The sequence below is a fragment of the Garra rufa genome, chromosome 7, assembly GCF_049309525.1.
Source record: "Garra rufa chromosome 7, GarRuf1.0, whole genome shotgun sequence".
NCBI classification, from domain to species: domain Eukaryota; kingdom Metazoa; phylum Chordata; class Actinopteri; order Cypriniformes; family Cyprinidae; genus Garra; species Garra rufa.
The window spans coordinates 5112564-5130919 of NC_133367.1; the positions used below are offsets into that span (position 1 = coordinate 5112564).

Genomic DNA, 18356 nt, shown 5'->3' on the forward strand with positions numbered 1-18356 from the left:
ATGTGTGCTAATAGGCACATACCCAATCGTTTGCGGAGATTGAAAGCTGGAACGCGCCTATAGGACATGCATTCGCCGGTGCAATGTGAAACTTCATTTTTGCTCATAAAGCGGTCAGAGTAATATATCATCCAGAATTGTAAAGGGTCTACCTTAGTTCGTGTGTACACAGCGTTAACAAAACGTGCTTTTGAAGAAAACAAACAGGATACGCTTTCTGATGTCTGGTGTTAAAAAGGAGCGCTTCTCAATAATATACGCTTTAAATTATTACTTCACTACTATAAAACGAAATAATTAAAATCGAAAACAAAACTCTTTCATAAGCTATAGGCCTAATTCATAAAGATGCATTTAGGCTTTAAAAGTGAGCAGATGGCGAGTCAAGATAGTCAACTTCATCTTTGCAACACGGACTTATTATTATTAATTCAAATATCTCCTTAATTTTTGCCCCGACACATTCATGGCAATTACTTTTTCTGGGGCCATTGAGACCATCACAGCCCTAGTTTTGAACATACCAGGTGAGTGCACAAGTTAACCTATGTAAACATTAGTTGCTGAAATGGAGATTGGCTGTGTGAGATCAGGAGGCATGATAATCCTAATAATATCTTGTAGTGTGTGATGCGCCAGGATTTTCAAATCTTATAGTGCGTGCATGTTTAAGATTTCAGGTAAAATAATCTGCGAAGATTCTCCTTATGTGTGCGCTGCAACCAGATTTCATAATCGGTTAGGATTTTAAAACTCCTGTAGTGTGAGCCGGGCTTAAGTTAGCTCCGATCCGTGAAAGCTCGCCTGTATAACACATTTGCTGAAGACAGTGCTTTAACTTTGAAATAAAACAGATCACAAAAGGCTGATTTGTTGATGTGTTCTAATGGGTATTTACAAATAAATCGCTGAAATATATTAATTTTAAAGGCGTTCTAATTCGTGCAAATTATGTTGTTTATGAGCACATACAGAGAGAGTACATGCCGACGGCTTGTATAAGCGCTGACGGGTGCGAGCTTTTCTTTTACAAGAAATACTCACAAACCACTGAATTTAGCTGTTGATATGTTCTAATGGGTATTTAGAGTTACATCGCTGTAATATTTACATTTTTAAGGCGGTATTTATTTCTATTTCCACCGTTTTCAGAGTGACTGTAAGTAAGAGGTTTGAATCCCGCCTCTTCAGTCGAGAGGTATTACTGTTAGAGGGCGCATTTTTTCTCAGCCCATGTAATTCATTGGGAAATTTGTCATATTCAAAAATTAATAATAAATCAACTGTACATCTGATCAGTCCAAATAGATATAGCATATCTTTCGGGACAAGGGCCCAGGTCTCTGCCAAGTTTGGGCCTTGTGGCTTCAAAGGCCTCGGAGGAGTAGCTGTCAGAAATTTTCTTAGGTCATAAGAATAATAACTATAATAATAATAAGTTTAAATAGCATAACAGTATGTTGGCTCTCCAAGCCAACATAATTAATGAATACAAACATTTAGTGATAAAACAATTACTAGGGAACAATTAAAAGTGTAGCACTAAATCTGGTAAAGTTACACATTGCTATTTGTATTTTTTATTTGTTATTTTTATTGCTTTATGAAAAATATATTAATGTATTATATTTGTACTACAGTTTATTGAGCCTTTTCTTCTAATAGTTTTACATTTCAGTTACTGTCTGCATTAAAAACAATGAATAGTCTTTCTATGCCTGTTTTTTGTTCTAACAGACACCAGGGTAGAAAATGATTAGTAATGATTTAGAAAAACAAAACACTCCAGCAAGATAAAGCACTTTTATGCAAAATCATAGACATTTATCTACAAATCAAGTATATTAATGGGAACACTGAATGATCTTGGAGAGATTTTTACCGATCTGACTGTCGTAACCAAATGCAACCAGGGTTTGTTTTAAACAGAGAATGACTGACAGCCGCAGCAGAGAAAAGAGTTAACATGAACTTTAATGAAAGGACCTAAATATTCATCTGTACCTCATATTAAGCTATAGTACTTTATAAACTTTTATTGTGCTTTATAATGCTTTTATGCCTTTCCTGAGGTTAAACAGTAACACAGGACAGTACACATAATACTGGATTTGGATCAGTCCTGTCTGACCTGAACCAGCAAATAATGGCAGTATCGGAGCTGATACCAGATTTGAGTGCTGAATTGGCTCATCTCTAGTTTAAAGCTTAATATCACTTTTTAAATGCCCGTTTAATTTTAATAATTCACATTATAGTGCCTGTTTCTGAAAAAAAAAAAAATGCTCTGAAAAACAAATGAGGAAATATCATCAACCATTGTAACATTACTATTAAAAGTAATGTAACATTTAAAATAGACAAACAATACTCACTTCAGTGTGTTGAGTTGACAGTGTTTATCCTCCAGCAGAGCAGAGATCTGATTCACTCGTGTGTCTCCTAGTTCATGTTTACTCAGATCCAGCTCTCTCAGGAGTAACGGGTTTTTACCCACAATTCCAGTCACATACTGACAGGCTTCATCTGCAGCAGGACCCACAAACCTGCAGAAGAGAAGAGAACTTAATTTAGTTCTAAACTAATGGCCGATTGCATTACAAAAATGACTGATAAGATAAAAAGAAAAAATATTATTCTAAAAATGAGCGCTAGTTATTGTAAAACATTAAATACACAAATGAATACATAAATGCTTGAAAACAAAGTCTAATAGTCACAGTTCTGTTCAGTTCTACTGTGACAGCCAGTCATAAAGCAAAGAAACATCCCATAGAGCAGAAAAGCAAAATCTCACTAAATCATGATTATCAATATGAATACAGAGAGTAAAATTTAAAGCCTTTTTTAAAGATTTTTTTTTTTACTTTTATGCAGGAGGAGTGAGAAATGTCCGCACAGAGAAATCTGGCTTGAGAAACTGAAAATGTTTGTGATCATCTGGAATCTCACAGACCTGCTGTAGAGATACAGTGATAAAGTGAATCTGAGCTTGATGGAAATTAAACTGCAGTGTGTTCTTTTAGTATTTGGCTAAAAGGTTACATACAATATTTTCATTAGAAGTGTTCATAAAAAAACGATTTGTTATGTTAAAGGTATTTCACACTCCAGAATAATAGCACAACATAATCATTACAACGGAACCAACAGCATCTGATAATTTTGATGCAATAAATTCTCCAGGTTATTGCATAGCTTAAAATAAATTAAGCCGGCACAATATTTATTTAATTTGTATCATTTCTTCACATCTCACCTCACTGTCTTGAGTTGACAGTTTGGATCCTGTAGTAAATCATTGAGCTCCTTCACTCCTGATTGTCCAGGATCATTTCCTGTGAGATCCAGCTCTATCAGGTGTGAAGGGTTTGATCTCAGAGCTGAAGCCAGAGCTTTATAACCTTCTTCAGTGATACTGCAGTTTGAGAGTCTAGAACCAGAATGAAAATGCCACATGTAACTGATTAATCAATTATTCTAGAGATTACTGGAACAATATAAATCCCTAAAGTGGATTTCATTTTATTCCACGTACAAATAAACTAAAACTTAATTGCAAAGCAAAACTGACAACTGAATATGGGGACAAACTAAAAAAAAGATTAATTTAGAATGTCCCCATAATGATATGAATACCAGTTAAATTGATGTTTTAAATTCAATATAGGCTCATTGGAAATATCTATGTCACAACACCATACTTACAATGCAAACTGTGTGCCCTGACAGAAATAGTTTTATCTGTCCAACATACAGTATATACAGGTCCTTCTCAAAAAATTAGCATATAAATAATTTTTTGTGATAAAGTTCATTATTTTCTGTAATGTACTGATAAACATTAGACTTTCATATATTTTAGATTCATTACACACAACTGAAGTAGTTCAAGCCTTTTTATTGTATTAATATTGATGATTTTGGCATACAGCTCATGAAAACCCAAAATTCCAAAAAAAAAAAAAAGAAAATCTAAAACAATTAGCATATTTCATCCGACTAATAAAAGAAAAGTGTTTTTAATTTTAAAAAAGTCAACCTTCAAATAATTATGTTCAGTTATGCATTCAATACTTGGAATCCTTTTGCAGAAATGACTGCTTCAATGCGGCGTGGCATGGAGGCAGTCAGCCTGTGGCACTACTTGTGCGTGTGTTTTTTTTATTTCCGCTGGCGACTTCTAGAGGCAATTATGTTAAATTGCACACTACAAAGTATCGCACCAACACATGTGAAAAACATTGCTATTAATTTATGGGATGATTTTCTGGCCCACGATGATGACTATCCTCTTGGAGCTCTTTGCTGAGTTGGGTCCAAATTTGGAGACAGCGAGGAGCCACACATTACCCGTTCCCTTACAGGTGCTGATAACGCTTGGTTTCCTGGCAAATGGTTCTTTCCAAAGGGAACTGGCAGATTGCTCGGGGTTAAGCCAGTCGTCTTTGAGCCGTGCAATGCCAGCTGTATGGGACGGGATCATCCGCATGTCTAGCAGGTATATAAGATTTCCATACCATGCAGTTGACCAGCCAAACAAAGCGCAATTATCAGCGATCACCGGTTTTCCTAATGTAAGCGCAAGCGATCGACTGCACGCACATTGCTATAAAGGAGCCATCTGAAGACCAATTTGGATACGTGAATCGGAAACAGCTAAGTTTTACTTTATTTTATTGAGCGTAATTATTTACCTGCTTATCAGGAGACCACGGTTATCCTTTAAAGACGTGGCTGTTAAGCCCCCTCAACAACCCACAAACTGACCAAGAGCGCAGATACAATGATGCCCATTCTCGCACTCGGTCAGTTGTAGAGCGGGCAATTGGGCAGCTGAAATTCCGGTGGCACCTTATGTAAACTAATTAAAACAACACTGTGATCCACTGGGATGTCCCTCTCAATGGCTATATAGGCTATATAGGCCCAATCCCAATTCTATTTTCTACCCCTCCGCCTACCCCTCGCCCCTTCCCCTTGTCCCTTGAAACAAAGTGTAAAGGGGAAGGGCTAAAATATTTCCCCTAAGAAATGGGACACCACTACAATACTGTGATACGTCATCATACGTTGTCACTAGTTCCTAATGTTACGTCAGAGGACATGCGCAGATGTTTATCACTCATTCCAAGATGTCAAAATGTTGTCATGTTGCAAAAAATACAAATGTACGGTGTACACACCGTTCATTCACATGTGGCCGTAAGCAAAACAAACAACGCATTATCACATGCGCGGCAAATTGCTAATCAGTGTAGTGGTGCCTGGAGAAGTATATATGCTTCATTTGTGAATTTCGTTTTGAACTTTCTATTTGAACGCATTCGTTTTCTGGATCCTTGGACTAAAATGTTTACAGGGGTTCACTGGTTTAAGAAATTTCTGATCGTAAAAATCAGCTTCTTTTTATTTGTAAGTTATCGTTTTTATTATTATGTACTGATTTAAATTACTGGTGCGGTGAGCGGGCGCAGGTGCATTAGGCGCAATCATTAAAGACATTTCAAAGCAAACCGGCTCCACGGTCCTGACTGCATCATCACTGCCTTTATTGGGTGTTTTGAGCGAATATTTACATTTATTCACATGCGGTGGACTGCCATGATTTTGGCGAATGCAGGACACTACTGAATAATGCGCATCAGAGGGGATTTAAAAAGTGGAAATTGCCGTGCCGCTGGTCTTTCATGTTTCTAACATGCAGTCAAGTGTATATGACATAAAAATATATTTTGTAATATCGTGCAATCAGTGCTATCTGCTAGCAAACTTTAGCGATTTTTTTGCAAACGTTTATTTACAAAACAACACCATAAACACAAACACAAGATTGAAGGTAATATAAATATAATGAAACATTGTCATGAAAATCCTTATTAAAGGCAAAAATTACTTATATTTACGAGTCTGCTTGCTCGAGTGAGCAGCCATGTTGGAAATTTCTCTTAGCCCTTCGTTTGAAGTGAGGTCCTGAAAAATCTTCGTTTGGAGGGCTATCTGGCCCTTCCCCTTACCCCTACCCCTCCAACCAAAAGAGAAATGAGACACCCCTACCCCTTCACGTGAACGCGCCAAACGGAGGGGTAGGGCTAAGTGTAGGGCTAAGGGGTAGAATTGGGATTGAGCCTTAATATGATGAAATGTTAATAAATTACATCATGTAATTTACAAGCATCAGCAAATTCAGCAGATAGCCATACAATCAAAATAGAAATTTCTTATAATATATTTTACCTAGCTGACAAGGATCACTCGGTTGCTTTGTGTCAAACTAAATCACATTATATCAACATCACACCGTGTGGTGATGCATTATATGAACCTTTATAGACATAGGCCTACTTTAAGACAACGTTGCACTTATTCAAACAACAATTTTACCGTTACAAGTCAAAGACGTTCATCTGCTTCCACTCTATGACTCTGACTGATGTGCTGAAACGTAAGTCGCCGCTGTTCTCCTCTTACCTGCACCTTTACATCAGACCATTTCTTTTTTAATTCGTTCACAGTGCGATGTTCAGACCCCACTGCGTTAACCGCGTCAACTAAACTCTCCCACTCTATTTTTTTTATTTATTTTTTTTACAAACTTGCAAATAACAGTTTTTCTCCGGTCTACCTCCGGTAGGAGCACCTTCAGATCACATTCTGATAAGTTTCTCTTGCTTGCTTTTTCGTTTTGGTTTTGCCAAAGTAGAGTCATTACCATATTAATACGGGGGAGGAGGCAGGGAGGGGTTTTGCGCTCGTGCATGTGCGCTCAATTTCACGTCATTCGGATGTACAAAGAGATTATGCGTGGAATTCCGCGTACGCAGTGTTTCATGCATCTGATTTTTTTACTGCGTACGCACATTTACAGCTTTGTCCGTACGCAATGTTTTAGTAATAATTCAACGCAAGTATTTGTACATGAGGCCCCAGGTGCTTTTTTTCTTTGTCAAATTGAAATGTAAGGCCTCAGTTAACATGTTAAATGATCAAGTTCATGACAAAACCATTTGAAAAATACATGCGACAAAAATGGCATGTTTAGAAGGCTTGGCAAAAGAAAGCCTCTTCTATCTAAAAAAAACTAATAATTTAGGCAGCACAGTTTAGGTTTGCAAAGTTGCATCTGAACAAAACAAGCCTTCTAGAAAAATGTCCTTTGAACAGACAAGACTGAAGTGGAGATGTTTGACCATAATGCACAGGGCCAAGTTTGGTGAAAACCTAAAGAGCATATCAGCACAAACACCTCAAAAAAAAAAAAAAAAAAAGACAAGCATGCTGAAGGAGGACTGACGATTATGGGCTTGTTTTGTAGCTAGAGGGCCACCTGGGCACCTCACAGTCATTGAGTTGGCCATGAACTCCTCTGTACATCAAAGTATTCTCAAGTCAAATGTGAGGGCATCTGTCTGACAGCTAAAATTGGGCCAAAACTGGGTCATGCAACAGGAAAATGATAAGCTTTTACATGATATCATATATGGGGTAATACCATGTGATGAAGTCTTTAAAAAGGAATCATAAACATTATAACATAGATTTTGAACCTGAAACTTCAAACTACCTTGAAACTTTAATTGAATACACCCAGATTTACATTGATGACATTTCTAGATCCAAATATCTGTTATAAAAAAATCATAAAACTCATTAAAAAATTGTGTCCTTTTAGTATTTGACTAAAAGGCTACTTATAATATTTTCATGAGAAGTTTTTTTTGTGCATGTTAATTAAAGGTATATCACACTCCAGAATAATAGCACAGCATGAATAATCATCATCAGTACAACAGAACCAACAGCATCTGATCATGTTGATGCAATAAACTGTCCAGATTATTACATAGCTAAAGTAAATTAAGCCTGCACGATATTTATTTATTTTGTATTATTTCTTCAGATCTCACCTCAGTGTCTTGAGTTGACAGTTTGGATCCTGTAGTAAATCACTGAGCTCCTTCACTCCTGATTGTCCAGGATCATTTCCTGTTAGATCCAGCTCTATCAGGTGTGAAGGGTTTGATCTCAGAGCTGAAGACAGAGCTGTATAACCTTCTTCAGTGATACTGCAGTTTGAAAGTCTAGAACCAGAATAAAAATGTCAAATTCAGCTGATTAATCAGTTATTCTAGAAATTACCTGAACAACATAAATCCCTAAAGTGAATTTTACTTTTTTCCACATACAAATAAACTAAAACTTAATTGGAAAGCAAAACTGACAACTGAATAAGGAGACAAACAAAAAAGAGAACTTTGGAATGTCCCCATAATAACAGGAATACCAGTGCACTTAATGTTGTAAATTCAATATAGGCTCATTGGAAATATCTATGTTATGCTGCATGGATGGGCAGGGAGTTTTGCCCATAACTGAGCCATACTTTCAATGCAAACTGTTTGCCCTGACAGAAAATGAATGCTTCAAGCTATTGCTGCTAAAAGTGGATCTATAAGCAATTGACTCATAGGGTGTCCTAACTTTTCACACATGGCCTTTCCCTCTTGACTGTATTGTTCTTAAATAAATATTGTCACTATGTGATATGTCATGTGAAGATGTTTATCTGTGGATTTAATTTCCAAATTTTAAGACCTGCCAAGGACCAGATTTTTTACAGAAAACCATGAAATTCACATGAATTTTTCACATGACTGTTTATGTATGTTGAGCATCTCCATAATTGAGGCCGAACCGATACGCATCTCTATGCATCGCCAACAATAGGATGTATTAAGGAAGTTTTGACATGACATTTGTGCTTTTTTCAGTATCTTAAAAACATTTAAATGGCTAAAGGCTGAATACATTAGATTAAATCTGATACATATAAAGCAGCTATTAATGTGATGGGATACAATTCACTAAATTCAGCAACATTTTACTGATTTATGTATCATAAAACCAAAAGGCACGATATCATATATGGGGTCATACCATATGACGAAGTCTTTAAAAAGGAAGCTGAAACATTATAACATAGATTTTGGACCTGTATGCGTGTATGTGAAAGTTTTAGTATTTGGTACAGTAATTTTTTCTAGCAATGAGGTAGAAGCTGGACCTATTTACATCGATTAAATTTCTAGATCCAAATACATATTGTATTCCCTTAATAGTTACTTCACTCATAAAAAATAGTGTTCTCTTAGTATTTGACTAAAAGGTTACTCATAATATTTTCATGATAAAGTGTCCATAATTGTGCATGTTAATTAAAGGTATATTACACTCCAGAATAAATAGCACAACATGATTAAGCCTTTAAAAAAAGGAAGCATAAACATTACGATTTGCGCTCAGAAATTTGCCACAGGCAGCTGGTATAAACATAAGAATTGACTAGAGTGGCTGAGATCTTTAATTTTTCACATAATTTACATTACAATGGCATTTTCCCCAGGCTGGAACAAACGGCTCGATTAGTTCCGGGTTCCACCTTTAGAAAATCCAAATGTGTTGTGATTGGTTAGCAGTCCCACTGCGTTGCAATTGGTGATCAGCTTACATGGCGTTCAGTATATGCCCCTTCCCAAAGCAGCAAACTAGATTAAAGTGATTCTTACACTTGTCTATGCCATTTTAAAGCTTGGGAGTGCCAGGATTATTTTTAATATAATTCCGATTGCATTCGTCTGAAAGCAGGAAGTCTACAGCAGGGTTGATCCTATCGTCAGCCTACGAGATCGCCGATACATGATATTATCATTATTGTGCTAATGTATTTCATTATTTACATGCCCGATACCATAAGGCTAGTGAAGCTATCTACACTGTATGATGAATAAATCTCTTACTTCTCTGCATCCGCGGATGACCGTCACTTTTGACTTATCACTCGTGTTTATAGCAGCTGCGGCTCCACGTGTTTCAACCCTCTATACCATGAGGTATTTAAGTGAAAAAGCATAATAGGACTCCTTTTAATATTTGTCTCAATATAACTTACCTCAGTATCTCCAAATGACACTTTGTATTCTTTAGTCCAGTGCAGAACAACTTTACGCCTAAATCCTGCAGATTATTATTGTTCATGTTCAGCTCTTTCAGATTGGTATCTGATCCAAGAACTGCAGACAAAGCGTGACAGCTTTTGTCTGTTAGGCCACAATCATTTAGCCTACAATGGAAATACGGTTACAAAATTATTAGATTAAATACATTGGTTAAACACAAATAATAAATGCATTTTTCACCTATAGCTTTAATTACAATGAAATATACCTTTATATTCTTGATCAACACCTTTGCCATTGTGATCATGTGCTCAACACTGGCTACAACGCTCAATGCTGTAACAACTCAATGTAAAAACATGATACTCTCTATAGAGTGCTCACAAAAATAAATAAAAAATAGGCACAGGAGCATTTGAAAGCAGCCACTAAAAAATGATAATTAAAAAAAAACACTAGGTAGCTGATTATCTGTTGACAGTCACTGCAAACCTCAGCATGAATGAACATAGCACATTTTGCTACTAACAATAACTGGTTAAAGGAGAACAAAACTCTTCATTCTCATCTAAAGGAAAAACACAAGAAAATGTTGCTGGGCGTTGAAACAGTAATGATAATGGTAACGTAATTATTGAGATAAAGATATATGATGAGAGATATATGATAAAGACATGAATTGATACATTTTTATAAAATAATAAGATTTGAATGTTTGATATAATGTTTATACACCAAAAGCAGAATGAAACACTGAAACTCATTTGAACTACACCTCATGGACTGTTTTTCTGCTCGGCTCAAAGGTCAAACAGCAGCAGAGCAAAATCTCATTAGAGTAGATGCATTTACTCGCTGATAAGTGTCACACTACCACTAAACAATGCTTCGAGATCCAATGTGAAGTGCTTGAACTCAGGGAAGAACAGAAATTACTCGTAATTTAAACTAGTTTAAAGCTGGATGAAACAGGGCTGACAAACACTGTGCACACTGAATCAGAAGGTCTGGACTTTTGTCCATTTATACTAAATGTAATTAGAGGACTGTTTTTCATACAGATACCCAGAAAAGTTCAATTTCACCCTGGTATTAAGGTGCTATGTTAGTGCATTTAACTGTGGTTATCATGATTTAAATGTACACTACTAGGGAAGACAAAAAGTGTTTTTTTTAATAAAACTTTAACAATTAGAATTATTAAATTTTACTCTATAAATATCAGGTTGCTACAATTAAAATGGCCATATCGTTCAGGCTTAATCTCCCAGAAAAACAAGATTTTCCGGGACATTTAACATTTTATCTCATTTTTCATGGGCTGAACTTTGTCTTTATTTTATAGGTTTCCCAGGATACATGGGAACTCTGAGATGAATGTATTTTTCAGATGAAAGCAAGAAAATGACTTACAGTGCTCTTTTAGAGGTTTTGATGACTGCCAATAATCTAATGAGACACTCGTCTGATTTCTTGAATTTCTGAAGCTCAAACTCCTCCAACTCCTCCTCTGATGTCAGCAACACAAAGGCCAAAGCAGACCACTGGGCAGGTGAAAGATCAGCAGATGAGAGACTTCCTTTGCTAAGGTGGGTCTGAATGTCTTTCACCAGAGTTTGGTCGTTCAGTTCATTCAGACAGTAGAACAGATTGATGGAACTCTCTGGAGACAGATCAGCTTCAAATTTCTGCTTGATGTACTGAACAATTTCCTTTTGGCTCTGGTCATTGTCGTATTCTTGCATCAACAGACCTCGTAAGAGTCTGCGATTGGACTGGAGTGACAGGCCGAGAAGGAAGCGAAGGAAAAGGTCCAGATGTCCATTGTCACTCTTGAGTGCCTTGTCCACTGCAGTCTTGAGCAAATCAATCACATTTTCATTTTTGTTTTCCTTTCCTGAAGACTCATGAATAAATATATTTTCTTTCTTTGTGATCAGAAACAGATGTGCATAAAGAGCTGCAATGAACTCTTGAATGCTCAAGTGAACAAAGCAGTACATGGTGCCAACAGTGATCCCTTTTTCCTCCATAAAGATCTGGGTACACATGCCTGAATACACTGATGCCTTATAGACGTCAATACCACAGGCTTCTAGATCTGTGTCATAGAAGATCACATTGTTTCTTTCCAGCTGATGAAATGCCAGTTTCCCCAGTGAAAAGATGGCATCTTTATCCCAGGAAACATCTGCTGTATATTCTCCATCATACTTTCGTCTGCTCTGCTGGATCTGAAAGCGGAGAAAGTGTGTGTACATTTGTGTCAGAGTCTTAGGAGTGTCTTCAGTATTTGACTCCAGCAGTGTTTTGGAGGCATCATCAGCCTGATTGTATTTCAGATCATTATTTCTTTTCTCCTCCAAAATGTTCTGGAGGACAGTGGCTGAAATCCAGCAGAAGACTGGGATGTGGCACATGATAAAGAGACTCTTTGATTGTTTAACATGACTGATGATTTCTCTGGCCAGATCCTCATCTGTGAATCTTTTTCTGAAGTACTCATCCTTTTGTGCATCATTGAATCCTCGTATCTCTGTCAGCCGGTCGATACAGTCAGGAGGAATCTTACTGGCAGCTGCTGGTCTGGTGGTGATCCAGATGAGAGCAGAAGGAAGCAGATTTCCCTTGATGAGGTTTGTCAGGAGAACATCCAGAGAGACAGGTGAAAATACATCATGCAACGTCTCATTATCCTTAAAGTTTACAGGAAGTCGACATTCATCCAATCCATCAAGGATGAACAGGACTTTATATTGATTACTTCTTGTAAGGTTTAGTCCTTTTGTCTCTGGAAAAAACTGGGTTATAAGGTCCATCAAACTTAGTTTTACTTCTTCCTTTAAGTTCATCTCCCTAAATGGAAGAGGAAATATGAAGCTGATATCTTGATTTTCTTGTCCTTCAGCCCAATCCAGAACAAACTTTTGCACAGAGACTGATTTTCCGATGCCAGCAACTCCTTTAGTCAGTACAGTTCTGACCTGCTTTTCTTGTTCAGGTGCTTCAAACAAATGTTTGCATTCAACCTGTATCTCTTGAGGTTCATGACGTCTAGAAGCAACTTCAATCTGTCTTACCTCATGTTCAGTATTGACCTGTTCACTACAACCCTGAGTGATATAGAGATCTGTGTAGATGTTATTCAGAAGTGTAGAGTCACCTTGCTTTGCAATTCCTTCAAAAACACATTGATACTTCTTCTTTAGGTTTGATTTTAGCTGATGAATGAATATTAGCTCATCTAAACACAAATACAGATATTTGTAATATTAGTTTCTCTCCTACATATAAAAATGACAATATGACAGATGGCCATGAGTCTCTTACCTTCTAGAGTATCAGCAGCTTCATCTTGCTTCATCTCTCTCAGGAAGTAGAGTGTGAGATCAAGAGCTGCTTCTTTGACACTGCATCTGTTCTCATTAAAGTCCTTCACAAAGTACTGCAAGTTCTCTTTTTGTAATATTTTCTTAAACTTTTCCAATTCATTCTTTAGAAACATGATCATTTTTTTTTCGATATCCTACAAACAATGCAAGATAAAAAACAATGACAACAATAAAACAATCTTCATCTATATTTGGTCAAAACAATTGATCCTATTTGTTTTTTTTTTTGTGAATAAAATGTTTTTTATAAAAATGAGTTTTCTTACCTGGAAGATCCCTAGGAGATCATCTGTGAAATTTTTGTTTTTCTTGTGAGTTTGGAAATCTGAATCTACTGTGTCATATTGAAGCCTGTTAGCAAATAAAATAATAAACTGCATTTTCAGGCAGAAATCATTTGCAAAACTTTTTTTTTTAAACAAAGGGGAAAATGAAGTGGCTGCTTAAGATCATGCTGTTAAGGTGTATGGTCTATTTAGGTATTTTCGATATTTTTGTAAAAATGTATATATATATAAATGTATATATATATATATATATATATATATATATATATATATATATATATATATATAAATTACAATTATTTTGAAAATAATTATTCAAAATATCTTTTGCCTTTATTTGCCTGCTCCTATTGGCTGTTTGTAGATCATCCTTGTGATAATTAGTTATTTAAATAAAATGTATACCATGATTAAGTTTTGAACAATAAAATCTCATTAAAACTACTCACTTAAATATTTTCTAACAGTCAATGTGTGACCAACAATAAGCAGCACCAGTATTACCTTTGGGTAGATGATGTTTTTTTCTCACTGAAATGTGGTCCTATATCTTTTGACCTGTCACTCTTCACAGACACAGAGCTGAACACATGTGAGCCTGATCTTACACTAATGACACAGAGAACAGAGAGAGGGGAAAAAATACAGCAAGAGATACTTACGTTTTATTTCAAGAGCTTCAAGTGAAGCGAAACATTGATTCCACAGCCTTCACAATATCTACTTCACCATAATATACAAGTGTCTCTAAAATCTTGTTATAGTACACCCATATTATACCTGTTCACATCTTCACGAGAAAATAGGAATTAATGTAAACTAATGTAGTGAATTTATATTTTTTTTCTAAAACAAAACAGACGAGCTGTCATTTCACTTTTATGGCCATACTGACACAATGAAAATGTTATTAATTCTAGTGCTTTCATTGTGAAGCATAGCACCACAGGCAGGATTTGGAATGGGAAATGGATGTAATCGCAAATCTGTTTTGCATCTTTTCCTACAAGTAATAACTGAATTAAAAGAGCTCTGTATTTTAATGCATACTAGTAAAAAAAATGCAATTATGATGAGTAATGCTGGGATAATTTTTAAAGCTAACACAACTTGATATAGACTCCGTTTCACCTCTGTTTCTGTGAGAGATTCATCTCAGAGGGAGACTCCTTTCCTTGCTCCTCTGACATACTGCAGCTGAACAGCTCAATGCTGAGATGTTTGCGGCGCAGAAGATGATCAGATGCTCATTATGACCTAGACATGACATTGTGACACTGAGATGAATATCACGATAGTTCAGAGGGGAAAACAATGATGGAAAAATATGAAAAACAAATTACGTATGTAAAGTTAACAAACAAGCAATATGAAAAGAAAAAATATGCTTCAAAATTTATTATGATGCAGAGATTAAACACTGTGCTACAAGAAAAAGCAGTTTTATATACACACTATTTATGTTTTTCAACTTCATCAGTTCTTTTTTATTTGATATAGTTCAGTGATAGTTGGAAACTCTTCTCCTTGCGTTGGATGATGTAATGGCAGAAAAGAAAATAGTGAGAAATTCCGACAAAGGAAACGTTGGTTTTGGAAGAGATCGTTCTGCTGACCTTGCTGATAATCAAAAAAAGGAAGTCATAGAGACACATTCGTACGCTCACAACAGTCCAGAGCTAACTCCAGTCATGGGTTCGAGCCATGCAACCCACATCCCAAGAAAAGTAAATCGGAGCCAAGGCTTTCTGAGATACAGAATAACATTGTGCAAATATTGGATGTAGAAAATGAATCAGAATCCTGACACCCTACACCATGAGATCCAACAAAACAGAGAACGCATAAACTTTTTAAAATAAGCCACTGAATTTATCTTCAAAGAGATGCATGATGTTAAAGGAGAAGTCCGGTGTGATATTGACCTAAAGTGTATTGAATCATGATACTGAGTGTGAACGTACCTTGCATATCTCATCTCGGTTTGTGTCCTGCAGTCCGAAATCTGGGGTTAGTTAGTTAGTTAGTTGCTATCAACAGGTTGTCAATGAGGGTGAATAGGGCATCGGAGTAGCCATTTAAATAAATCACTGTTTTACGCCATTTACGAGGCACACAGTAGCTCCACACTTCATTGGTAAACTTCCAAGGGCCCTGACATTTAAAACGAGACATTGAGAACTCAGAAAAAGCACTGGTAGTTTATTTACAAGAAGATTTATACAGACATTACCTGCAAGAAAAATGCCGGTCGCCACCAACTTGAATTTAGTCACGATAAGTCGAGTGACGAGCAGGAAGGAACTTATCAGGTTTTAGTATAGGTCAATACCACACCGGACTTCTCCTTCAAGGAAGTCAAATTCAGGAGACAGACATAGTGCCTTCAATCATTAGTGATCATAAAATGATCCATATAGTTATCAGCCTTGATAATAAAAGATCTTGAGCATCTAATTTCAACAACTAAAAATTTAACTATTCACTTCTTAAAGATGTTCAGTTTAAGAATAAGGTTAAAAGTGTGATAAAGAGATGTTACAAGAAAGTCTTAAAGGGAGCAAATTTTGAAATATAAAATTTACAATTGGAATTATAACAAATTTATGAATATAAAGCCAAGCGTGCATTTATAAGGTCAAGGAGAAAGTGGTTAGAAAAAGACCCATCGAATTCTAAGTATTTAGGAATTAAGATATGTAAAACCAAAAACAAAGAATAAATCTTAATTATACCCCTTTAATTAATAACATACGAAAGAAATTTTGAATGGGAGAGGCTTATCTAGACTAGTTTACACCAAAATGGTTATAGACACTCCAAAACGTATCATTAATGAGACAAATAAATGTATATATAATTTTATTTGTAAAAAATAAACCAATATTTGAATAAAAAAATACTTTGTAATCCACTTAACCAAGGTGGGATAAATGTACTTGATGTTGAAATATCTAACACTATCTTTAAAATTAAGCGAATACAAAATTATATTCGTTCAAAAGATAAGTTATTGTATTATATACCTTATATTATTTTTGAAAGAGTAGGTGGTATTGAAATTCTTCTTAATTGAAAATGTATTATTAGCAAGCTTCCCAAAAAGACTTTCCAATTTTCACAAACAGCCATTGTTATCATGAATGATTATATATACGAACACAATTTTCTCCCTCGCAAGTGTTTAATTTGAAACAATAAATATATTGCACACCAATTGTTACACAAATTTAGTTAATTGGTTTAGACATTGGTTTGTTGGTTTCACGACATTTAAATAGTAATGGTCACGTGCTTACCTATTCAGAGTTTTTAGAAAAAAAAAAAAAATTCATATACCTGTTAAGGAGTAAGTGATGGTAATTAATGCCATTCCCTCAGAACTTAGGAAATTATTAAGAAATTATATTAGATACAAAACCACATTTAGATTTCAGTCTTAAATTAGAAGGTATTTATATAAATAATAATAAAAAAAAGATTTGCCAAATTTCCAGTGTTTCTTTAGCAATCAGTTTTTGGAGATCACAATTTTTTAAGATGTCCAGATGTTTTAGTATCACTGATAAAATTAAAGGGGTATCATTCAAGATTGTTCATCGTATTTATCCTGTAAAACAGGTCATTGTGAAGTTTTGTAAAGACATTGACTTGAAGTGTGTTTTCTGTAAAGAGTATTGTACATTTATTTTATGATTGTATTTATACTCAATTATTTTGGTGTGATTTGTTTTTGTTGTTGTTCAAGTACTAATGTTGAATTGCAACTCAAGGAAAATTATTTTTTATATAAGTATACTTTTGACTGTAAAGTTTGGTATATTGTAAATTTGCTCATTGTATTATATGGAAACTTAAAAAATCTATTCTTTAAATAGTTTGTTAATATTTGTTCTTATTTGTTTATGATTGTATTTGTTTTGTTGTAATTTGTGTTGTTGCCCTGTTGTCTTCTTTGTTCGAGAAACTGCAATAATAATAATTTAAAAAAAAAGTTTTACCATGATCACTAAACAACGGAGGGTGGACAAATATTTCTGGCTGCTTACTTGCACAACAAAGAAGGCTTGTAAATTATAATTTAACATTGTAACTGAAAAACGCTTACAGGATTTAAAATCCCTTAATCATTCCCCCAAATAACTGTAATTGTGGTAGCATTTAAACTTACTTGCAGTAGTACAGACGGTCTTGAGCAGCACAAACAAAACCCAGAAATATTTGAAACACTTTCGATTTGTGATCGCTAGTAAACACATCCTCCTTCTTCTTCTTCTTCTTCTTCTTCTTCTTCTTCTTCTTCTTCTTCTGGTGTTTTTGGCAAACCAACGAAAGAGGTGCATATCCGCCACCTACTGATCTGGAGTGTGGAGTGAACAGATTTGGTAGGAAGAAAAAAGAGAGAGAGAAAAATAAATAAATAATAAAATCCTTATAAATTACTTAAAAAAAATTAAATTCTTATATGTCCTGTCTTTTTTAGATAGCTAAAGAATTCCCCATTAATTCCTGATTTCATTTGTTTTTAGTGATATTATATCATACCCCATCAATCCTAATTTTTGACTAAATTGGTTTCTTTCTCTTTCATAAGCATCAAATTCTGTAAGAATGTGTTTTACTGTTTCTGGAATCCCACGTTTGTCACAACTGCCATTTTCATGTTTCCCTATTTTGTGTAAATTGTAGTTTAACGCTGCATGTCCTATTCTCATTCTTGT

The 18356-nt window shown here is 35.3% G+C and overlaps 1 protein-coding gene across 1 annotated transcript in view; it reads right to left on the minus strand.

The window, feature by feature from the left end:
- Positions 1–13699, minus strand: part of LOC141338679 (NACHT, LRR and PYD domains-containing protein 12-like) — a 26207-nt gene extending 12508 nt beyond the window's left edge. Inside the window, exons 1-6 of the mRNA XM_073844284.1 lie at positions 13615–13699; positions 13287–13482; positions 11370–13200; positions 9950–10120; positions 3260–3433; positions 2376–2546 (exon numbers count right to left, since the gene is read on the minus strand). Of these exons, the coding sequence (XP_073700385.1) occupies positions 2376–2546; positions 3260–3433; positions 9950–10120; positions 11370–13200; positions 13287–13467 (2528 nt within the window). The 5' untranslated portion in view covers positions 13468–13482; positions 13615–13699. The remainder of the gene's footprint in view (positions 1–2375; positions 2547–3259; positions 3434–9949; positions 10121–11369; positions 13201–13286; positions 13483–13614) is intronic.
- Positions 13700–18356: the final 4657 nt, after the last annotated feature.